This window comes from Mus caroli, unplaced genomic scaffold (genome assembly GCF_978045245.1).
Source record: "Mus caroli unplaced genomic scaffold, Mus_caroli_1 scaffold_7, whole genome shotgun sequence".
In the NCBI taxonomy this organism is placed as follows: Eukaryota; Metazoa; Chordata; class Mammalia; order Rodentia; family Muridae; genus Mus; species Mus caroli.
Window position 1 is genome coordinate 32,826,018 of NW_028227262.1, and position 24,219 is coordinate 32,850,236.

Sequence of the window (24,219 nt, forward strand, 5' to 3'; positions counted from 1 at the left end):
ACCAGACTGGCCTCCAATTCACAGAGCTCCTCCTGTGTACTACCATATCTGGCCAGACCACATTTTTGTAAGTGTTTAATTAAATGTTTTTCTTTTGTGTTTAACACATTTACAGCCACTAACACTAGCTAACTCAAAGACATTTCCGAGCCGGGCGTAGTGGCACATGCCTTTAATCCCAGCACTTGGGAGGCAGAGGCAGACGGATTTCTGAGTTCGAGTCTAGCCTGGTCTACAAAGTGAGTTCCAGGACAGCCAGGGCTATACAGAGAAACCCTGTCTCGAAAAACCAAAAAAAAAAAAAAAAAAAAAAAAAGACATTTCCATCCCCAAAAAGGAAACCCTATTCTAGCTTATAGTCCTTTCTCCCCACTCATCTCTGTCACCAGCAGCTGATTGTTGTAGAGTTACCTATTTGGGGCATTTCATATACTAAAACCCTTCGGTGTGAGGCCTGAGCCTGAGTCTGGATTCTTCCGTTTACTAGACTCCTCCATGTAGTGTGGGCCATGTATCTTTCCATGCACACCCCATAGTTCACCTATTAGTGGACATTTCAAAGGTTTATTATTAGGACTGGTTCTAACCTGTTTCTGGCTTTGAGTGGCTCTGGCTGGCCTGGGACTTGTTATGTAACACAAGATGGCCTCAAACTTAATGTCTATCTTCCCGCGCTGGGTTACAAGTGATTGCCACCAAAACTGTTGATTCCAGACCATAACACCTAGTCACAGCACCAAATACCTGTCTTATTTGACCTTGACTGACTAGGATTCTCAGAACCCAGGGTAGTTAAGATCCTTTTTTTAAATGAGAAAAGTGAAGCCTGAAGATAAGATCTGTGAAGGTCCTGCAGCTTACAAGAAAATAGGACATTTTTTTTTCTTCAGAATCGGGGGCGATGGGAAGACTGGGACATATGTATGATTTCCCAAAGGAGGCACCAACCAGAGCTAAGCAAATCGTCGACGCTCCTGACTTCCGGGTTTGGGAGGTGGAAGGGAAGAAAGGTTCTCCCGCCTCCTTCTTGCAAGTGGGAGTGCTCAGCCAATCGGTGTAGGGCATCTATAGTCATGGCAACAGAGGCTTACTCTCTTAGCCGGTTGAGCAGCCTTTTGCAAAACCTGAAGCTTATTTCCACCAAATGGCTAAGCTGGGGGCATACTCCATAACGCCATCTACAGGAATCCTCCGGCTCCGGGAGGCAGAGCTGTTGGAGAGCGCCAGGATAGGCTGGAAGCCTCATTGTGCCGTCTCCATTGTGGGATAGGGAGTTCCAGAAGGTCACAAACGGCCTGGATTCCTATGCCGTGACCAGACCTAGCTAGAGAACCCGGCTGAGTCACGTGACTTGGAATCAAAGCCAGGCTTTTGTGCCTGGGAACCTGCATATTTCTCAGTTGGGCAACAATGCGTTCTATATTGAAAAAGAGACCTGGAGAAGAGACAGTCAGCTGTCTGTCCCCAAACAAGTTCGTGGCAAAGGTTTGCAATTTGAGAGGTGGAGGGTACAAACAAACAAGAAGAGTTGGATGCCAGAAGACCCATGCTCTCCGAAAACCTCCTCCCTGCCCATCTAATGCTTCGCAGTGGAATGCTGGTCTTTCTAGCCACCTTTCCAAAGCACACAGTCAGAATGTGGCAGAAACCCTGGCCAAACATAGTGGGAAGCAAACGAAAGCATCCAGGTTATGGGAGGCCCAGAAAGCCGAAGAGAGAAAAAATCGTGTGACTTTCAGCTTGACCATCACAGACGTTGGTAAGTGACAGTGCTCTTCATGGAGATGGAAAGTGTCTGGAGGACCTGGTTAGATGAGACTGGAACCAGGGGACACGTTTAATCTTAGTCGTGGACACCTAAGACCCTGTAAACTATAGAAGTGAGATGTTTTCAGAACAACTAAGATGGCATGGTTGTGCTGGAATGGGGGTACTCAGCACGGAGGTGAGTGGGAGAAGCTGTCTGGTGTAAAGTGTTGACACTTAGAAGAGTGACCAGGACAACAGGAGCCCAGGATGACGGCCAGAAAGGAAGGCAGCAGCTGAGGTGTGAGTCAGGGAAGGAGAACAAGTGTGTTTTCTGAGGCGAAGTGAGGGCCCTAAGGCAGGTGCTCCTGGGAAACACACAAGAGTCAGTAAATGGGGTTTTAGCCAGCATTCAAGGCTCACAGTGAAGTTCTCTGTGTTCCTGGGAATGTACAAACAGAAGCAAAGTCAGCCAGTGACAGCCAGTGACATCAGAAAGTGTACCTGTGCATGCAGGAGTGGAAATTCAGCACTTTCTCTTCCAACTCCACCATCTCTTCTAATGACAGGATGGTAGCCTCAGCCTGTCACTGCATGGTCATAGTCCTGAAGAGCACTAGAAAGAAGTGCTGTGAAAAGTGAGTGGGTGGTGAGCAGGCCACCGGCCTGCAAGAGGGTGGCTGGGATAACACCTGATAGGCTAGTCACTGTTCTTTGCCGTGAAGAGAGACAAGGCTTCAAGGCAACTCTTATGAAAGAAAACATTTAATTGGGGTTCTTGCTTATAGTTCCAGAGGCTTAGTCCATTATCATCATGGCAGGGAGTATGATAGCAGACAGGTATGGAAAAGTAGCTGAGATTCATACCCTGATACACAAGCTGAGAGAGAGAACACCTGATGGGGTTTTTAAAACCTCAAAGCCACTAGGTACTGGTTGTTAGCCTTTAATCCCAGCACTCAAAAGACAGAAGCAAGAAGATCTCTGAGTTCAAGGCCAGCCTAGTCTACAGAGGTAATTCTAGGACAGCTAGGGCCATACAAAGAAACCCTGTCTCAAGAAAAACAAAACTCAAAGCCCACCCTTGTGACACATTTCCTACAACTAGCCCTCCCCTTCCTCTTCCTCTCCCTCCCCCTCCTCCTCTTCTCTTCCTTCTCATCTTTTCAAACAGTTCTATTTCCTGGTGACTAAAAGTATTCAAACAAAAGAGCTTATGGGAGCCATTCTTATTCAAATTATCACACCCTTACTGTGGACCTCAGAATGGGTAGGGCTGGAAGAGAAACCTCAAGGAATACCTTACCCTTTAGAGCACACAGCAACTGGGTGAATGGAACCCAGGGGTCAGGTAAGGAGCAAGGAAATGTGACTGAGCAGAAGCAGCAGTGTAGAAAAGAGGACAAGGTGGGTGTGACATCCTGGGAGAGAACAGGGGCCAAGAGCTTTAGGCCACAGCAGGAATGAGTTAACTCCTTGAGCACCAAGAAGCCAGCTAGCTGTCTTAGGGTTTTACTGCTGTGAACAAACACTATGACCAAGGCATCTCTTATAAGGGCAACATTTAATTGGGGCTGGCTTACAGGTTCAGAGGTTCAGTCCATTATCATCAAGGCAGGAACATGATGCAGGAGGAGCTGAGAGTTCTACATCTTCATCTGAAGGCCACTAGGAGAAGACTGGCTCCCACATGATTAGGAGGAAGGTCTTAAAGCCCACACACACAAGTGACACACTTCCTCCAACAAGGCCACATCTCTAAGTAATGTCACTCCCTGGACAAAATCTACTCAAACCACCATTCCACTCCCTGGCTGCCATAGGCTTGTTCAAATATATGAGTCTATGGGGGCCACACCTAAACATAGCATAGTGAAAAATGCATTTAGTCCAACTTCCAAAGTCTCCATAGTCTATAGGAGTCTCAACAATGTTAAAAGTCCAAAGTTCAAAGTCACTTCTAAGATTCATCCAGTCCTTAACTGTAATCCTCAAAGCGAGACTGGAAACCAATTAGGCAAACTCCAAACTCTGCATCTCTATGTCTGATGTCAAAGCAGTTTTCAGATCTCCAACTCCTTTTTCATCTTTGTTGACTGCAACGAACTTCTTTCTCCTGGGCAGGTTCCACTCCGTTAGCTTTCCTAGCAGGTATCCCAGAGCTCTGGCATCTTTAACATTTTGGGGTTTCCAAGTCAACTTTAGATTCACAGCTTCCTATTCCAATGTCTGGGATCCACACATGATCTTCCAGGCTCCTCCAAAGGGCACACCACATCTCCAACTCTGCCCTCTGTAGAACTCTAGACTCTGGTTGACTCCACTCCATTGATGCTGTTCTTGGTGGTCATCTCATGGCACTGGCATCTCCAGTATACTGGGGTCTTCTGCTGCAACTAGAATTCACCAATACCCTCTCATAAGCTCTCTTCATGGTGCCAAGCCTCAACTTCTTTGCATGACCCCCTTAGCCCTGTGCTGTCAACTGCAACTAAGGCTGCACTTTCACCAATGGCCTTCCATGGTCCCTCACAGTGCCAAGGCTCAGCTGCTCTCTATGACCCCTTCATATCTTTCAAAACCAGTACCACCTGGGTGATTTTTACACATTACCAAGTCCAGCTGCAGCATGGGGTACAACTTTGGCTATCTCTAGAACATAGCTTCTTTGTGCTCTCAGAAAACACCAGAGGATTTCACCTCAGTGATACGGGTCTCTTCCTAATTACCACTAATTTCTTAGCTACAGCTAACCAGCATCAGTTGTCCCAGTAGTCCCTTCTGTTCTTGACTCTAAAGCCAGAGCCACATGGCCAAAGCTGCTGAGTTCTGCTCCTTGCTAAGGCTGGAACATGCCCCCCTTGTTCTCTTTCTAGCTTTCTGTTTCCCAATTGCCTCACTGCCTAAGCTTGGCTGTCCTGGAACGTGCTCTGTAGGTTGATCTGCCTGACTCTGTCTCCTGGGATTAGAGGTGTGTAAATCCATCACACCTGGATTTAAGCTTTTTTTTCACCTAGAACTTGCTCTGTCGCAGGCTAGCCTTAAACTCAAGAGATATGCTTGGCTTTAATCTCCTGGGATTAAAATTGTGTATCACCACGCCTGAACCTAAATTTAGCTAGGTGGGATCTTGCCCCAAAGTCCCACTCCTTTAATCTGTTATCTCCTAGAACACAGGATTTGATTCCATTCTACTTCCTGGTGCCCCTTTAATACTTGAACTATATATTTTGTATTTTTCCTTTTTCAGCTTGCTCCTTTTCATTAAAACGTTTTTCATAGGGGTGAACTTTAGGAACCACGCAACACAATTTATACCAGGCCGTTTTTGAGACTTCCTTTTTCAAAGCAATTAATCTGAATCTCTTCACCTTAGCCTCAGGCAGACTCTTAGGACAATGGCAAAAAGCAGTCACATTCTTCACCAAAATGCCAGAAAAAGAGTCTCTAGACCACATACTAAAATTCTTCTCCGGGCTGGTGAGATGGCTCAGTGGGTAAGAGCACCCGACTGTTCTTCCAGAGGTCCAGAGTTCAAATCCCAGCAACCACATGGTGGCTCACAACCATCCGTAACGAGATCTGGCGCCCTCTTCTGGAGTGTCTGAGGACAGCTACAGTGTACTTACATATAATAAATAAATAAATCTTTAAAAAAATTTTTTTTTCTCCACTGAAACATCTTGGACAAGGTCTGCACAGTTCAAATCACTCTCAGCAACAAAGTCTTCTATATTTCTGCTAGGATATCCCATTAAGCCTCAAATAAAGGCTCCCATTGCTTTCCAAACCAAAGTCCCCAAATCCACATTCTTCCAAACAAAAGCATGCTCAGGCCTAGCCCAGCAATACCCCACTCCTGGTACCAACTTTTGTCTTAGAAGGGTTTTACTGCTGTGAACAGACACTATAATCAAGGCATCTCTTATAAGGACAACATTTTTTTTTTTGAGGCAGGGTTTCTCTGTATAGCCCTGGCTGTCCTGGAACTCACTCTGTAGACCACACTGGCCTTGAACTCAGAAATCCACCTGCCTCTGCCTCCCAAGTGCTGGGATCAAAGGCATGTGCACCACTGCCTGGCATAAGGACAACATTTAATTGGGGCTGGCTTACAAGTGCAGATGTTCAGTCTATTATCAAGGCAGAAGCATAGTGCAGGAGTAGCTGAGAGTTCTACATCTTCATCTGAAGGCTACTAGGAGAAGACTAGCTACCACATGTTAAAAGAGGGGTCTTAAAGCCCACTACCACAGTGGCACACTTCCTCCAACAAGGCCGCACCTACTTCAACAAGACCACACCTCCAAATAGGGCCATTCCGTGGCCCAAGCCTATTCAACCCACCATACCAGCCTTGGTGGTGAAAGTCTGTCATCCCATAATTTGAGAAAGAAAGGCATCCTGGACTACCTGATGAGACCCTATCTCAAACCATGCTATGGTGGATCTAAATGTAGGGGCTGTAAGGGGACCCAGAGAGAGTGGAAAAAGAGCTGGGAAGATTTCAAGGGATGGTGGTACCTGATCTGGGTCTGAAAAGTAAGTTAGAGATAATTGTGTGAAGGAGCAGGAGGCAGTATATGTCAGCTAGGCTGCCTGTGTGCAGTACACCAGGCTGATCTATTGGTACAAATGCAGGTGAAGGGCCAGTTACATTGCTCTGTCCAATCCCCAGCACAGGGATGGGGGATTGATGGTGGCACAAAACCATTTAGAAATGAAAGCCTTGAGACATGAAGATCAAGTGACAGCTGAATAAGCAAATAGCTGAGATCTTGGCTCTGGGGGTTGGAGAAATGGCTCAGTGGTTAAGGTCACTGCTCTTACAGAGGTCCCAGGTTCAGTTCCCAGCACCCACATGGAGGCTCACAATTCCGTCATCACTCCAGTTCCATGTAATTCAACACCTTCTGGCCTCTGTGGGTACTGTATACATGTGGTGCACATACATACATTCAGGCAAAACATTCATACACATAAATTAAAAAGAAATCCTAAAACAAAAGTACTTGTCTATGGGACTAATTAAGCTTTGCTAATAATCAACCCAGTGACTTTGGGCCTCTCTGAGCCTCAGTGTTCCTATCTGAAAAAGGTGCCCAGTCATAGCACCAACCCTATGTCTGCATCTTGTCACTCATGAACTGTTTAGTGAGTTCCCATTACATGTAAGCACTATGGTGGAGCCAAGACTCCAGAAGAGAATAAGAGAGTCATAGGCGGGCTGGCGAGATGGCTCAGTGGTTAAGCGCGCTGACTGTTCTTCTGAAGGTCCTGAGTTCAAATCCCAGCAACCACATGATGGCTCACAACCATCCGTAATGAAATCTGATGCCCTCTTCTGAAGTCTCTGAAGGCAGCTACAGTGTACTTACATATAATAAATAAATAAATCTTAAAAAAAAAAAAAAGAGAGAGAGTCATAGGCAAGGGTGTGGTCTTCATGGAGCTTTTACTAGAGAAACATAGGCATTGCACCAGGAGTCACAAACAGGGCAGTTATTAAATGAACTGAGTTTAGCCAGTAGAAAATGTGGGAAGCAAGACAGGCCATGCCCCAGTTTACAGTACTACAGCTGGAGACCTTTAAAGTGTCCAACAGTGTGAGCGCTACCAGTGTGCGGCCCAGACTGCACGCAGTGGTGTCTTAGTCACTTTTCTATTACTGTGAGAAAACACCATGACCAAAAGCAACTTGGGAAGGAAAGGATTTATTTCATCTTACAGCTTGTATTCCATCATCCAGGGAAGTTGGGGCAGGAGCTGATGCAAAGGCCATGGAAGGAGTGCTGCTTACTGGCTTGCTCCTGGTAGCGTGCTCAGCCTGCTTTCTTATATCACCCAGGACAACCATCCCCATCCCATGAGTGGCCCCACCCACAGTGAGCTGAGCCCTCCCACATCAATCACTAGTCAAGAAAACACAACACAGACTTTTCCACAGGCCAGTCTGGTGGGGACATGTTCTCAGTTGAGGCTCTCTCTCTTTCTCTCTCTCTCTCTCTCTCTCTCTCTCTCTCTCTCTCTCTCTCTCTTTCAAGACAGGGTTTCTCTGTATAGCCCTGGCTGTCCTGGAACTCACTCTGTAGACCAGGCTGGCCTCAAACTCAGAAATTCGCCTGCCTCTGCCTCCCAAGTGCTGGGATTAAAGGCGTGTGCCACCACGCCCGGCGAGGCTCTCTCTCTCTTATAAGGGCTCTAGCTTGTGTCAGGTTGACATAAAACTAGCCAGCACAGATGAAGGTGACCGTGGCATGGAGGAACATATGGGTCAAGGTATGCAGAGTCGCCGTGGGGCCCCAACTGTGAGCTGGGGCGTGGTCTAAGGCTGAGAAGAGGAGGGGAAGGAGGAATAGGAAGAAGAGGATAGAAGATTCAGAGCAGAGGAAGCAGCAGGTAGCAAAACTTTAGACAGGATAGGGCTTCCTTCCATCACAGAGGGGACAGGAGGGGCCTAAATGAGCTTGGGCCACTGGAAGGAAAAACTGGATAGCCTGTAAGTCTGTGTGGGAGTAGATAAGGGACCTCTTGTACTGAGAACTGCAGCTGTCTGGGGAAAGGCTTCATGATGAGAAAGTAGATTTTGTCACCAGGTATTCAGGTCTGTAACCTGCTGCCTGAGAACTCCTGTGTACCAAAGCAAGTTAAGAAACAACCCAGCAGTAAGAAAAAAAAAAAAAGGGTTTATTTACAAGTTAGTCAAACTGGAAAGAGGAAATACCTCTCTCTCTCTCTCTCTCTCTCTCTCTCTCTCACTCTCTCTCCCTCTCTCTTCCTGTGGTGTGTGTGTGTGTGCACGTGTGCGTGCGCACAGGCATGCACACATGTGTGCAGACTTACAAGTTCTAGAAAAGCATGAGACAAAAGACAAAAGGCAGGTTAGCTGTGAGACTAACCAGCCAGTCCTTTCTTGAGAGGAGAGTGGCTTGGCTCCAGGGTGCCTGTCTCCATTAGCAGAACAGAGTCTGCTATAGCCCCTATGCAGATGGGTGTTTTGCCAGCATGTATGTCTGTGAACAATGTGCGTGCAGTGCTTTTAGAGGGCAGAAGAGGGCAGCAGACTCAGTAACTGGAGTTGCAGGTGGTGTGTTCACTACTATGAAGATGCTTAAAATCGAACTCACATCCTCTGAAAGAACTGGGCCATCTCTACAACTCATTTTTTTTTTAACATTTATTTATTTCAGCAGGTAGAGAAGGGCCTGTGCCATGATGCCTTTGCCATGTGGTCAAAGGACAATTTGTGGTAGCCTGTTCTCTCCTTCCACCATGTGGGTTACAAGGATTGAACACATATTGTCTAACTTGGCAGCAATCACCTTTATCCACGGAGCCATCTCACCCGCCTACCTGATATGTCATTATAAGTTGGGGCCGGAGGAACATAGTTCAGTGGCACAGTACTGCAGCAAGCATAAGGCCTTGGGTTCAAGTCTTAGCACCATGAAGAAGAGAACTTATATGTAGTGAATGTAGATGTGTATATGTATGTGTGTATGTGGATACATATATAACAGCACACTGACTACAAAGCAACTCTGATACCTCCATCACCTGATAAATTAGTAACTATTATCCCCATCTTATGGAAGAGACTGAAACACAGGCTAAGCAGGAAACAGTGTTGAAGTTTGGCCTTTTGCTATATATTGTAATGTCCAATGTAATGTAATATAATGTAATGTAATACTGTCCCCCAAGGCCTGGTTGCTCCCAGGGATAAGAGAATTCAAATGTTCAACATGACCTGGCTTCTTAATTTAAAACTATTGGTTAAATAAAGATGCTGATAGTCAATAGCCGGACAGAAGAGACACAGGCGGGGCTTGGGGTTCCCTGGCATAGTGTCAGAGGAGAACCATGGGGAGAGAAAGAGAAGAAGGTGAGGATGGAAGGATGATGACTCAGTGGTTAAGAGCACTGACTGCTCTTCCAGAGGTCCTGAGTTCAAATCCCAGCAACCACATGGTGGCTCACAACTATCTATAATGAAGATCTGATGACCTCTTCTGGTCTGTCAGAAGACAGCTACAGTGTACTTATATATAATAAATAAATAAATCTTAAAAAAAAAAAAAGAAAGAAAGAGAAGAAGGTGGAGAGGGGAGGAAGCTGCCATGGGGTAGGTGAATCATAAAAACATAACCATGAGGGCTAAACAGTTGGAGTTAAGAGCTACCCAGATGGAACATGGCAAATTATGACTTGGTTTACTGAAGGGAACGTAGATTCTAATAGCATTGATGGGATATCTACCCGGTTCTAGTGCTGATTGAGGCGTTATAAATATAAAGGTTGTGTTTCTTTTATCTGGGAAGAGGATAATCAAAGGCAGGGTAGAAGCCCCTGCTGGAGATTGAATACTTTCTACAGCAGACCAGCACTTAGACCCAAGCTCTCTGGCTCAGAGCCTTTGCCCCCACCAGAGGGTGCTATGATACCTAGGATGCTCAGACAGGATGAGGTGGATTCTTTGGAGCACATGCAGAGTGTAATAGGAATCAGACTGTAGAAAAGCCCTTGGCTTCATGTCTTCCGTGGATGTGTGCAGGTGATGTTAGCTAACACCGTTTTCCTTGCCATTGTGATGCAGTGATGCAGCCAGGCCAGGGACCAGGCACCCTGATACACAACTAGTTCCTACAACAGCCCCTTCCCTCATTTCTTCTTAGTTCTCTTCCAAAAGGGAACTCACCCTGTAACCTTCTTCTCCCAAGGGTCCTACCACTCTTTCACCTCCATAGATGATGACCTCGATGAAACCCCCAGCAAGGTTCCTGTCTTCAAACCTGAGCTAGTCACTGCCCATTGCTTCAGGCGGTTGAAGCAGAAAGACTTCCGTCTGCCAAAGAGCCGCAGGAGGATCATCATTGTGCCTGGCACAAAGGACCAAGTGCCAGCCCCACCCACAGTCCCGCCTGAAGCTCCCCTCCCAATCATGCCTAGCTTCAGAGTTCTGGATACTAGCGACACCCAGGAGCTACCAGTGGACAAGAAGGTCTGGCTGAATCAGAGGGCAAAGCTTCGGAGGCAGCTGGAGACATTCGGTGATGTCAAGACATGGCTGGACAATAAGCCCAACATCACATCATCAGAGTTCAAGGTTCTGTCCATGATTCGCCAGGAGCAGAAAACCCCCAAACATACCTTGATTTCAATCAGGAGAGCCAAGGTGAGAAGTCCTAATGGCCAGAAGGTGCTGAAGGCGTCAGGGGAGTTGTTGTCATTTTGTTTCCTTGGATTAGACACGACAAAGTGGTTTACCCCCATTTTACAGAGGAGCAAAACCGAGTCCCCAAAGGGAAGTGTATGAGTGATCTATTGCTGCATAACAAATACTCCAGAGTGACTTTAAAAAGAAAAGAACCAAATGACTATCATTCTATACAGCTGTGTCTGTGATTCTGGAATCTAAAAGGCTTTGTCTCCATATCAAGAGACTGCAGGGCAATACAGAGGATAGCCTCTGCCTCCCAAGCTTGTTCACATGGCTTCAGTGCCTACAATAAGAAGGCTAGCTGCCCACAAAGGGAGCCTTCCAGTATGGAGAGAAGGGGAGTCAGTGCTGGTTACACACTCGGCTCTGGTCTTGTTACTGCGTCGTATCAGGATGAGCCACTGAGTCCTGGCCGCACCATGGGAATAGAAAGAGTCCATCTTGGCAGGGGGAAAGTCAGGGACCACGTGGATGTGATTTCAAAGCACCCTGTCTGGGGCACACTAGCAGTCTGTCTTGATGATGGACACCTGTCTGCTGGCGTGAGCAAGTGATAAACCAGTGCTTGTGGGCTGATTTGAAGATCAAGGCTATCGGGTTAGGGAGAGGAGGAAGGCCACCTGTGATGTCATTGCCTAACTTGGAACCATGGTTTTTACACTGAGAATGGAAGGTCAGCCACCCATCCTCAATAAGTCAATGAAAGTACCCTAGTAAGAACAGGGGAAAAAAAGGAGATTTATTCAGTATGGCCACATTGAGAACAGGACAAATATATGCAGTGCATCCTGACCTTCAGACCATCTTTGGGCTTCGAAGTGAGCTTGAACTTTAACAAGAGGGGTAGGGATATGCACATCTAAGCGGTCCTCCTCATCTGCCTCACTCTTGCTTCTTCTAGGACAGAGTTCTCAGACATGTCCGCCTAGCTGCACCCCAGCTGCGGCTGCCTAAGCCCCCTGTCCTGTCTGACATGTACGCCTACCTTCGTAGTCGAAAGATCAAGATCCTAGAGATATTTAGCAAGGGGGAGCGGGGCGAGAACCAGCGCATCTCCAGGGAGGAATTTCTCATGGCTCTGAAGGCAGTAAGTATGAGCTTCTCAATGGGGCTTGGTGTATGGCCCTCCCTCCCTTCCCCAGGCTCTGCACTCCTGAGGGGCATGCCGCCTCCTATTTGCAGAACCACACTAGGAAACATGGCACGACCCACTGTCAGATCACAGCCTTAAAACAACCTCTGCACCAGGCTGACCTGGAGAGATGGCTCAGGGGTTATGAGCCTGGCTGCTCTCACAGAGGACCCAGGCTCAGTTCTGAGCCACCCACACTGCCACTACCAATCACCTCTAACTCCATCCGCAAAGGATCTAACATCCTATTCTGGCTTCCAAGTGCCCTGCATGCACAGGCTGCATAGATACACATGCAAGCAGGACATTCATATACACACCCAAGATAAGCTGCATACATTCTTTTTTTGTTGTTGTTGTTTTTGTGTTTTTGAGACAGGGTTTCTCTGTGTAGCCCTGGCTGTCCTGGAACTCACTCCGTAGACTAGGCTGGCCTCAAACTCAGAAATTCACCTGCCTCTGCCTCCCAAGTGCTGGGATTAAAGGCGTGCGCCACCACCGCCCGGCTTGCTGCATACATTCTTAACTGCTGACCCAGCCCTCTCGCCCACAGCTGTCTCTCCAGCTGGGGCTTCATACACCAGCAAGCTCTTTACTACTGAACTATATATATCCAGACTTATACTTTCAACTAATTAATTTCCAAACATTTTTATGAAATACAATTATGTGAACATCCAAAACATTTTTTTTTCAGAGCTGAGGACTGAACCCAGGGCCTTGTGCTTGCTAGGCAACTGCTCTACCACTGAGCTAAGTCCCCAACCCTCAAAACCCTTTTAAAAAGTTAATGTCTTCAACTACTAAAACAAACAAACAAAAAGTTTAACAATGAAATCCTGGGCCAGGAGAGGTGGCTTAGCAGTTAAGAGCACTTACTGTTCTTGCAAAGGACCGAAGTTCACAGCACCTGATGACAGCGCACAATCCCGTGTACGCCAGTTCCATGGTATCTGTCACCTTCTTTGAAACTCTGTGGATACTAGGCATGTTGGTGGTGCACTTACATACATACAGTCAAGACACTCATACACATAAAATAAAAATAAATCTTTTTTTAAAAAATGCTTAAGTATGAAATTCTTTAGCACCAGGGCAGTTCTGAGCTGACCCAAGGACAGCTAAGTAAGCAGCGACTGTTGTCTAAAGAGAATGGAGATATGATTATGCTCATAATCACGTTTCCTTTAAAACTTGGCTTTATGAACATTCATTGTTTCTGGGTAAGTACAGCACACCTCCAAAGATGTCTATTGTCCTTTGTATTAGCCAGGGTTCTCTAGAGAAACAGAACTGATTAAAAAATGTATGTATGTACTGTATGTATGTATGTGTGTATGTGTGTATGTTCGGTATTTATTAGGGCAGCTTACAGGTTATGGTCCAACTAGTCCAACAGTGGTTGTATCCAGATGGAAGGTCCAACAATCCAGTAGTTGTTTGGTCTAGATGTCTCAGCTGGTTTTCAGTATATGTTGAAATCCCAAAGGGAGAGGTAGCCTTTAATGCCAGTGAAGGGATGGATTTGCCAGTGAGAGTGAGGGCAGGCAGAGAAAGAGCAAAGGCTTCCTCCATCCATTTCTTCACGTTGGCTTCCTGCAGAAGGTGTGGCCCAAATTAAAAAAGACCTCTCCACGAGTATACCCAGCTACTTAGGGTTTAGTTAATTCCATATGTAGTCAAGTTGACAACCAAGACTAGCCAACATATCCTTAAAATAAAAAAGTATGGATTTCTAATACTTTAGTCAAGGAGGGCGTACTTGTTCCTCGTGTATAATGATGGATGTACGGCTTTCTTCCTGACTAGAATGTTAATCAACTGAAAGAGACTGTGTAAAGATAGAGGCTTATCTGGCCTGAGTTTTTAAGGAGGGATAGGAGTTTTTCAGGCAGAAAGAGGGAGCTGCCTGTGCAAAAGTCAGGTGTGATAAATTCCAGAATGCATCAGGGGCCTGACAAGGGCTCTGCACTACATAGCAGGGAGTTCAAGAGTGGAGCCCAGCCTGCTGGTAAGGAGGAGGTGGGCCTTGGTAACTTCTTGTGCCTCCTCAGGTAGGAGTTCCTCTGAAGAACCAAGAGCTGGAGGACATCATCATCTACCTCGGCTCTCTTGGCAAGCAGAACGCCATCACCACAGAAGCCCTGGCCAGTACCTACAAGCAGTGGTCGCTGGCCCAGCAGAAAAGCACCATACCTAGTGCCAAGGAGTGTGCGTGCCCCCCACCCCCAAACCCCGCCCTGGGAACCAGCCTGGCTTTCTCCAGCACTACATCCTCTAGTGGCTCCTCCTTCTCTGACTTGCTATAGGTTTGCCAAGCTCTGGAGTTTCCAGACACAGAGACCAATGAGGAGATGGATATTTTCTCAAAGGCCCAGCTGCCCTTTTGTCTATTCAAAGATGAAGTCCAGCCCCTGTCCTTAGAGGGTCATGAACTATTGCTTTAAAACAAAATGGAGGGCTGGGCATGTAGAGAAGTTGGTAGAGTGCTTGTCTAGCATGTTGGAAGTCTATTCCCAGCACAGCATAAACTAAGCTTTGTGTTGCATGTCTACAATTCTACAATTCTAGCGGTCGGGATGGAGGCGGGACATCCTGGGCTGTGTAGAGAGTTTGAGGTCAGTGTGGGATACAGAATAGTTTATTAGAGAGAGAGGTGGGGAGGCTAACTGAAATCTCTTGCTCAGAAACTGAACATGTTTGGCGTTAGCTGCTTTGGGCTTCCTGTCATCATGGGTTCTCTGGGTTCTGTGCATTAGGCAAGCATTCAACCAACTGAGCTACACCCCCTCAGCCTTTGTCTTTTCTTTTAAAAATTTTATTATTGTTATAGGAAGAAGAAAAAACAAACAGTTGCAACACTCCCCATCCCAGCTCCCATTCAAATAGAGCAACATTATTCTTTAAATGGAATGAATAGGTCTTGCTCTGCCCCTATCCACCAGGCTGGCAAGAAATTAACTTCAGACACATTTTAGGGACAGGTGGGGTTCTCTCTCCTTTGAGATGAAATAAAAGTTGCCAGGAAGTAGTGGACGGGTTTTCTTGCAGGGGTGCCAAGCCCAAGCAGGGTTTCTAGGGTCAGGGTGAATGGCCACACCAAGAGTGTGTAACATCCTCCCTGGTATGTGTCTTAGGCAGCTCTTGCATGGTGTGTATTCCCCATTTCTAGATGTCAGACTTCCTGTCTGTGGCTGTCCTACAGACACATTGGCACCCAAGCCCAGCCCACTCCCATGAGGGTCCCTGACACATCAGAACCCAGGAAACCCAATCACCCTCACAGTTCTGATGGCCCAGGGTCAGCACCTCGTAGATTGCACTTTCCCCCTCTGCTCCTTCCATAATCTTATGACTGTCCAGAGCTGCTGTGATCTCACAGCTGGCTGGAGTCACTAAAGCACAGTTCCTCTTATCTTGATTTGAAGTCAGGTAGCAGTTATTTCAGCATTGTCAGATGCCACCCTGGAGGGTGGCAGTTGCTAAGACAGGTGGACTTGTCTAAAAGGAGCAAGCATCTGGGGCCCTGGAATCCGAGGAAAGGGGCACCATGTGGGCTGGCAGCATGAGCTGCTTGTCTGGAGTCTCAGGAGGAAGGGAGGCCAAGATTTCACCTCAGCATGAGGCTGCCACCAGGGCCATGGCAAGGTGTCAGAATCCTTTCGTTGGTCCCCATTTGGCAGTGTCTTCCAAATAGGCCCACTTACAGGAACTGTGAGAGTGCAGTGGACTAGCCCAAGCCTGGCCTTCATCAGTTTACACATGATAAGGTGCTTGCCCACAGAGATGGTTGCCTTGGAGTCAATTGGCCAGAGTGCCAGGATGATAGTCGGGCAGAGCCCTGAGCCGACCGTTCAGTGCCTGGTGCACAGTCAGGGTCTGGAAAGGGCATCCAAGGCAGGTGGAGCTGCCAAGGACTTTTGAGATACAGTAGATGAGGATGGCATGGATGAGGGTGACTAGTGGGTTGACAACTGAAGCAGATTCCCACTGGTGCTTGTGGTCTAGGGAAAGGAGTCTGTTTTTAGTGTGTGTTCCCTGGGAAGTCAGGACTGCGTTGAGTTGATCTTGTTTACATTTGTTTGTTTGTTTGTTTTTGTTTTTCAAGACAGGGTTTCTCTGTGTAACAGCCCTGTCCGCCCTGGAACTCACTTTGTAGACCAGGCTGGCCCTGAACTCACAGAGATCTGCCTGCCTCTGCCTCCAGAGTACTAGGATTAAAGTGTGCTCCACCATTCCCAGCTACCATTTTATAAGAGTTCTGTTTGCCGCTTGGTGGGAACATGGTCACAGAGGATGGGAAAGGTGCAGGAAAGGTGTGTGGGGTGTGCAGATGTGGGGCTTCATAGCAATGGAGGAGACAAACTTACAATGCCCCTCAGACGGATACTGGCTGGACATGAGGATAAGGAGCACAAGAACGTCTGCCCACTGACATCGCGTGTTGAGGTCCACAGCTTGGTTGCCCTCTTAGTCCCTCCTTCATCTTTCCCTCCCACCCTAGATTACAAATTGTCTGCAAAGAGAACTCCCCTGAAGCACAGCCCTAAAGAGCAGCAAGCTACTTCACCCTCACAGCCTCGCAAGATGGATCTGCTGAAGGTGCCTGAGGTTGATACAAAGATGGAGGGGCGGCCCATGTCAGAGGAAGACATGGAGGATGTGGGCAGACGGTACCGAGAGAGGCGGAGGCAGTACAAGGTACCTCTCTAGCACAGGCTTGGGTGGGGGGCAAGCCAGGGTTTAGGACTTGGCACTGACACCTGCTAGCTGAGGAGTCCTCAGGAAGGCCTCACCGCCCTCAGCCCTTGTCTGTCATCTGTACAGTCAGCTAGGTGTGCCAAAACACCTCTATAATCCAATCACTCAGGAAGTCCAGGTAAAAGGATTGTCAGTTTGAGGGCTGGTGAGATGGCTCAGAGGTTGTTCTTCCAGAGGTCCTGAGTTCAATTCCCAGCAATCACATGGTGGCTCACAACCATCTACAATGGGGTCTAATGCCTTCTTTTGGTGTGTCTGAAGAGAACAATGGTGAATACATAAAATTTTTTAAAAATTAAAAAAAAAAAAAGACTATGAGTTTGAGACCAGCCTGAGTTATATAGAAAGACTCTGTCTCAAATACCACAAATGAGGTACAGACCTTTAATCCCAGTACTTGGGACGCAGAGGCAGGTAGATCTTTGTGAGTTTGAAACCAGCCTGGTCTACATAGTTAGCTCCAAACAAACCATTAGAGTCACACGACGAGAGTCTGTCTCAAAAGCAAGCAAACAAACAAAACCCCAAAACAACCCACATAAACAAACCAAACAACAAAACAAAAACAAAAACAAAACCCTCAACAGCCAGCGATGACACTGCTGCACTGGCAATGTGACTCAGGATTACACACAAATGTAATCTACCTGATTTAGAGTCCCCCTGCAGCCAAAGACTCAAATATCACTTTTCAACAAGACACCCCTGGGGCACTTACTGCTACTGTGCCTTTTTATAGATATTACACATTACAGAGCACATGGGCACACCCAGTATGAGCTTGTTCTGAGGATTCATGAGCCAAGTGCTCAGTGCCCCTGAGGGGGTAACCTTGACCTCCATGCTGCTCCTCTAAGCTGATAGCTTTGGAACAGGAATTGAAGCCCCGCTATGCACACATTATTTTTCATGGAGGCCTCTTTGAGGAGGTAGAGAAGGTGTGATGCTGCCTCCTGGCCAAAACAAATGTCACAAAGACACAAGACAGAGCATCTTCTGTTCTCTCTGCAGCTCTCTCTCCCCTCCATTCAATACATGGAGAACTGCCGGCTGGTTCGATCTGGGACGAAAGAGTTTGACAATCACTGCCTGCCTACTACCATCTCTGGGGAGATGGAGGAGTTGCTCAATGTGACCCGCAGGGATAACTTCCTGGTCTACCTGCAGTGCTGGGAACTCTGTGAGGCCTACGGGCTCCCGCTGACTGAAGAGATCCTCATGAGAGGTAGGGGCTTGCTTCAAGGGAGAGCCTTGGCTATTGTGCAGTTGGCCCTGATAGTGGCTACCCTATCCATGTACCTAGCCAAGCCACTGTGGCCTTTGATGGGAACACTGGGAAGGAGGAGGAAGAAAGGCAGACGTCCTGGCTGCTAGGCGGGCTTCCTAGGACACAGGCTCTGAGACACATGGGCTTCTTGGGTGAGAGTTGGGAGCTCTGCCTTCACACACATGTAATTTACCTACCCATCTGTCCACCCCACATGTACACCCCCTCCACAGCTATGAGACAAACTCAAAACAATGAGAAAACCACCATCAAAATAGTGGAAGCAAGCCCCTACCCACTCATCAAAGTAGCTCTAAGGGCTGGGAGTGGCGCTCCGTGGGAAACTCTTGCTTATCAAGTATGATGTCTTGACTTCATACTTGGCTTGTGCGAGCGCACAAATGCATGCACACACATTCATGCAGACACACACACACAGGCATTAATGCAGGCACATACACACACACACGCGCGCATGCGCACATTCATGCATGCACACACACGCGCGCACATTCATGCAGGCACACACACTAATTAACCTAGTGAAGTGTAGTTTGATTCTTCCCACCTCCAACCTCAGCTTGCTAAGTAGCTCCATCCTGATTTGCTGTTCCAAATTGGTCTCCCTGCTCTGTCCCCTGGTGAGCGGGGTCCTCCGAGGTCCCTTTTGATACGGAGCTGCAGCTGTACGCCATGGTGCATCATGAGGAACTGTGGGAGAGTTCAGGGGAACGGTATATCCTAGTATATTTTGCAATTTCCAAGGAACCTACTACCAACTAAAAATAAGAAGTTGGGCTGGCAAGATGGCTCAGCAGACAAAGGCCGTTGCTGCCAAGCTTGATAGCCCAAGTTCAATCCCTGGGACTCATGTAGTAGAAAACGAAAACCCGCTCCTCCAGGATGTCCTCTGAGCTCCACGTGTGGATGGGGGTGTTCTCTGCTGTTTCTCTGTCTCTGTCTGTCTCTCTGTCGAGTAGTAGCAGAGAGAGAGAGAGAGAGAGAGAGAGAGAGAGAGAATAATCAAACCAACAAACATATATTTACAGAGTTTGGAGTGAGCTGGTTCAGTGGAAAAAGGCCCTTGCCACCAAGCCTAATGACCTAAGTTCAATACCCAGAATTCACATAAATGTAGAGAGAGAGAGCCGACTCCACAAAGTTATATTCTAGCCCCCACATACACACTTTGCCACTCTACCTGCCAAGCCATCTTGATAGCTCAGAAAAAAAAAAAAAAAAAAAAAAACAGAAGTGGGAATTGTTTTAAATAGTTTCCACGTGGCCCTAGAGTAGGTGGTAACTTTGGCTAATGGACTCTGCTGTCTTCCTTGCTTCTGCCCACAGCACTGCTGTATCCAGGAGACAAGATCATTACTCTGAAAGAAGAGGTCCGCCCAATCCGGCAGCCTGGAGGCTATTATATAGACCAGAGGATTGTCTACAGCCTGGCTGCACGCAGGAGCCCCCGCAGGCATGGGGGAAAGAAGAGAGACAAGCTGAGTTTCAAGTTGTCCCTTCAGTTGCTGTGGCTGGGACATTGGCATGCATGTAGTGTCGGGTTACGCCAGTATCTGTGTCCCTACCTAGTCACTTCTGGCTGGCCAGTCCAAAATGTCACCCTCAGTGCATATCTTAGGTTCACATAGCTCCCCTCCTGACCACAGGCTTACATAATCATAAGGCCCGTGGGAAAGAGCCAAAGTGGGTGTTATCCTGCCCTGTTATCAGAAGTTGAGGAATTCTGCAAAGGACAAGGACTAGTCCCTTCCCTGTGCTGCCACCCTGTGGCAGGCACATTCATTTTCCAACAAGAGGCAGGCTGGTAGCCCCTGGGAAAACAAAATGTTGCCCTAACCATTAGACTATCCCCCTTTGAAGTGACCCAAAGTCACTCCCCCTCCATTTCCACTGGATGTGGGCCAATCAGAAGGCAACCACTGAGAGTAGCATCAGTGGTGACTGCTGAGGGGAGGATGAGATAGCATCCCCGCAGGGGGTCAGGTGGAATGTGGTGTGGTGTGGTGTGGCAGAATGCCCAGGGCAGGCTGCAGTACAGTGCAGTGGATGCTGTCTGGTCAAGAGGCAGGTTACTGCATTCCAAACCTCAGCACTTTCATGTATAAAGTAGACACAGCACTCCTAACACACACAGAGGGCTTGACAAGGGCCGCAGGTTGTCCTCAGCACTGCCAGTGTGGCTGTTGCTTTTCCTTGCATTTGTTCTTATGTTTCTGAGTACAGGGCCAGTCTAGGCCCACAGCAGTTGTGGTTTGCAAAGTGCTGAGTATGATCCAGCCAAGTGGTAGCTTAGAGGGCCTCTGAAATAGGCCTTCTAACCTGTGGCTGGCTGGTACCAATTACTAAGCCATGAACCCAGGAAGTGGGTTTGAGGACCAAGTTGTCAAATACATAAGCCTATGGGGTACAAGGAAGAGAAGGGCCGGGCGTGGTGGCATACTCCTTTAACCCCAGCACTTGGGAGGCAGAGGCAGGCGGGTTTCTGAGTTCAAGGTCAGCTTGGTCTACAGAGTGAGTTCTAGGACAGCCAGGGCTACAGAGAAACCCTGTCTCGAAAAGAAAAAGAAGGAGGAGGAGGAGGGGGAGGAGCACACTGGTGAATGAGCAGACAGCTCACTACTGCAGCTTCAGGATTCACTGCTGGAAAACTGCCAGGAGAATTGGACTAGACCCTGTGCATGCCAGGTGCCCAGCAAAGAGATTTTTCCTTGTGTTTGACCAGTCACATCTGTAAAAGAGAAAGAAAGGTCCCTTAGCTAAAGGAGGCACATTGACTCTCTCTCACCTGTAGGAACTAAATTGTAAAAGATCCTGAAGCCAGGTGCTAGGAGTAGAGAGTGGACAGGCTCACAATTCAATCCTTTGTTTTCTGTTTTGTTTTTGTTTTTGTTTTGTTGTTTTGTTTTGTTTTGTTTTGTTTGAGACAGGGTTTCTCTGTGTAGCCCTGGCTGTCCTGGAACTCACTCTGTAGACCAGGCTGGCCTCGAACTCAGAAATCCCCCTGCCTCTACCTCCCAAGTGCTGGGATTAAAGGTGTGTGCCACCACTGCCTGGCCCAATTCAATCCTTTGTATCAAAAGAAAAAACCCAGAATTCTGAGGCCAGATGTGGGCGGGCTTGGGAAGGAATCCAGTGGTCAGTTAGGGAAGTCTGCCAAGCAGGCCAGGGTATGGAGGGTGAGTCTTTTATCTTGCTTGCCCCACAGAGTTTGGCCTCTGGCAAGGGAAGTGGAGTCAGGCTCCGCATCTAGCAGCTGCTGAACACATCTAACTGTTTCAGAGGCCTCCATCCCATGAAGAAAGGGAACCAACGTCAGGGTTTTCCTCGCCCTACCAGCCAGAAGTAGGAGACACAGCTAGGGCCTCCACAAAAGGAAAACGTTCAGAGCTCTGCTCTGAGACTCAGAAATGCATCTCTAAAGCCCACTTTTCCTGATGTTTCTTTTTTTGTTTGTTTGGTTTGGTGTTTTGGTGTTTTTATTTTTGTTTTGTTTTGTTGACACAGGGTTTCTCTGTGTATATCTAGCTGCTCTGGAACTCTTTCTGTAGACCAGGCTGGCCTCCAACTCACAAGAGATCCATCTGCCTCTGCCTCCCAAGTGCTGAGATTAGAGGCATGTGCCACCACTGCCCGGTTCCTGGAGTTTCTCTTTCCTAACGATACCTCTCTCTATTCCCTGGTAGGAAGACATCAAAAAAAATGAAGAAAATGCACTTTGACGATTTCGAGGAATTAACTGGGTTTGTAGTGGTCCTTCGTGTCTGCTGGGAGGGCAGGGGATGAGGATGGGAGGGCCGGCCTCTCCTCTACTCAGAGGCAACTCTGGGGCCTATGCATATTGAACAAAATCCCAGCATTATCATGGGGTTCACGCCAAGGGCCTAATGGGCAACAGAAGAGTGTTCAGAGAGTGCCTGGCATGGCTGCTCTGGAGCCTCCCGGGAGTGAACTCAACTATATTGTCACCAACAAGCCTGAGTTACTCTAGACATATGGCTTATAGGAGACGACCCTGACACACAGTCCCACATCTGAAGCATAGCTAAGTGAGGCTGGCCCCAGAAACTAGATACCAGACCCAAAATCCAAATGCCTCCGTGGGGCTGGGCTGTAGCTTAGCAGCTGGGTATTAGCCTAAAACGCGTGAGTGAGGCTCTGGATTCTATCCCCAGCACCAAAAGGACCAGGCCAAGCCGGGGTGGGGGAGGGGCGGAGCGAGTCCTCTAGAACATTGGTTCTCAAATTGGTCTCAACATTGGACCCCTTTGAGAGTTGAACATCCTTTTCACAGGGGTCACCTAAGATCATTGGAAAATAGATATTTACATACAATTCCTAACAGTAGCAAAATTACAGTTATGAATTGGGAAAAAAATAATTTTATGATTGGGGAGTCACCAAAACATGGACTGTATTAAAGAGGCAAAGGGTTGCAGCGTTAGGAAGGTTGAGAGCCACTACTCCAGAGCTAGGATGGCACACGCCTTAAGTTTGGGTTTAAGAAGCAGTGCCTAGGGCTGGTGAGATGGCTCAGCAGGTAAGAGCACCCGACTGCTCTTCCAAAGGTCCTTAGTTCAAATCCCAGCAACCACATGGTGGCTCACAACCATCCTTAACAAGATCTGACTCCCTCTTCTGGTGTGTCTGAAGACAGCTACAGTGTACTTACATGTAATAAATAAATCTTTAAAAAAAAAAGAACCAGTGCCTAGGCACGTAGCCACTCATTCACTGTATGATCTCGAGATTTCTGGCTCTCCAGGTCCTCACTAGTGAGGAGACTAGAGGAGTTTAGTGTTTTTCACACTGGACAGAGTGGTCACGGCTTATGTTCTCTGCTGAGAAGGAGCCCTGGGCCTGGTCCCTCTGCCACAGCAACCTTCCCTATGCCTTTTTCTTTTCCAGGAAGCTGAAGTTGCAGAGGTTAAGCCCCTCAGGCACCCATCCCAATCACTTCTGGCCCGGTCACCTTCTGGACAAGCTGAGGCTCTACCTGCCCACTGTGGCCAAGGACCAGAGCCTGGCGATCTTCAGCTGTGTGGAACGCAAGCCCCCTGTTTACCCTGCCATCTACCACTCTAAGAACTGGTGGCCCATGAAAAACTTTTCTTATATGACCCAGGCCTATTATGATGCAAACAAGGTGTACTCCATCAACTAGAGTGGCTTGCAGGATGCTGGACCAGAAGACAGTGCAGCCAGAAGCCCCCAGCTGCAGACATGAGATACCAAAGAGCTATACGGAAAAAAAAAAGCCAAAACATTCCCAGGGAAGGTCTGGGGATGTGTCCCCTGATGCCACAGTGTCCAGTGGGGTGTGGATGTGTCCATACACACATGCTGTTTTCCTATCTGCCATGACCTCTGCCATTTTGAAATAAACTAGGTTAGAGCTGAACTAACCTTCACTAAACTAGCCTTGCTCATGTGATTTCCTGCTTAAGGGCTGGAAAACTTGAAGGTGTGAGTATGTAAGAGACAGATTCCCCAGGACACCTCCCACCTCTCATCCTGGGACATTAATGCCTACAGGGACACAACAGACAGCAAGAGTGTCCTCTGTTAAATGAAGTAGCAGGCCCTCAGCTGGGGAGACCCTTAGACTGAGGCCCCCAACCCCTGTGAGTCTTCAGAAATCAGAGCCATACTCTCTAGTTCATGGGCCTCTGTATAATTCACTCACTCGCCTTTCTCTTTATGTAATGTACTCTGTAAGGTGCCATTAGCCACACACTTCCATGTTCCATTGGCCTTTGCATAGCCTGTAGGCCAAGCAGCATTTGGGAAGGGAGGGCAAGACACAGACACAGGAGAGCAACAGTCCTGCCCCGCTGTTTGTGATCCAGCCACTCCAGACAAGACACTCTACTTATTTGGGTCTCTACTCCCCCTTTACAGCAAGCACAAGGGTTGGGGCAGCATACCCAATTCAGCATTTATCCCCACCTCCTGGAGCCACTGTCAAGATCACCAGTGGTATCTCTTGTGTCTGAGTTTGCACAAGGTTTGAAAAAATTTTAATTTATTCTGCTGGGCAGTGGTGACACCTTTCATCTCAGCACTTGGGAGGCA

The 24,219-nt window shown here is 47.7% G+C and overlaps 1 protein-coding gene across 5 annotated transcripts; it reads left to right on the forward strand.

The window, feature by feature from the left end:
* The first annotated feature begins 1,005 nt into the window (after nucleotides 1-1,005).
* Nucleotides 1,006-23,510, forward strand: Efcab12 (EF-hand calcium binding domain 12). Of its 5 annotated transcripts, XM_021164721.2 has the most exons (9): nucleotides 1,008-1,759; nucleotides 10,467-10,921; nucleotides 11,868-12,053; nucleotides 14,153-14,309; nucleotides 16,603-16,799; nucleotides 17,871-18,084; nucleotides 19,474-19,624; nucleotides 21,831-21,887; nucleotides 23,053-23,510. In XM_021164721.2, exons 1-9 carry the CDS (start codon nucleotides 1,411-1,413, stop codon nucleotides 23,306-23,308), a joined length of 2,022 nt encoding a protein of 673 aa, XP_021020380.1. In that variant the 5' UTR covers nucleotides 1,008-1,410; the 3' UTR covers nucleotides 23,309-23,510. The 5 variants fall into 5 exon arrangements, with proteins under 5 accessions (XP_029334339.1, XP_085696271.1, XP_021020380.1 ...); XM_085840144.1 differs by lacking the exons at nucleotides 1,008-1,759; nucleotides 10,467-10,921 and adding an exon at nucleotides 11,090-11,784; XM_029478479.2 differs by lacking the exons at nucleotides 14,153-14,309; nucleotides 16,603-16,799 and having other exon boundaries at nucleotides 1,006-1,759.
* The last annotated feature ends 709 nt before the right edge of the window (nucleotides 23,511-24,219 follow it).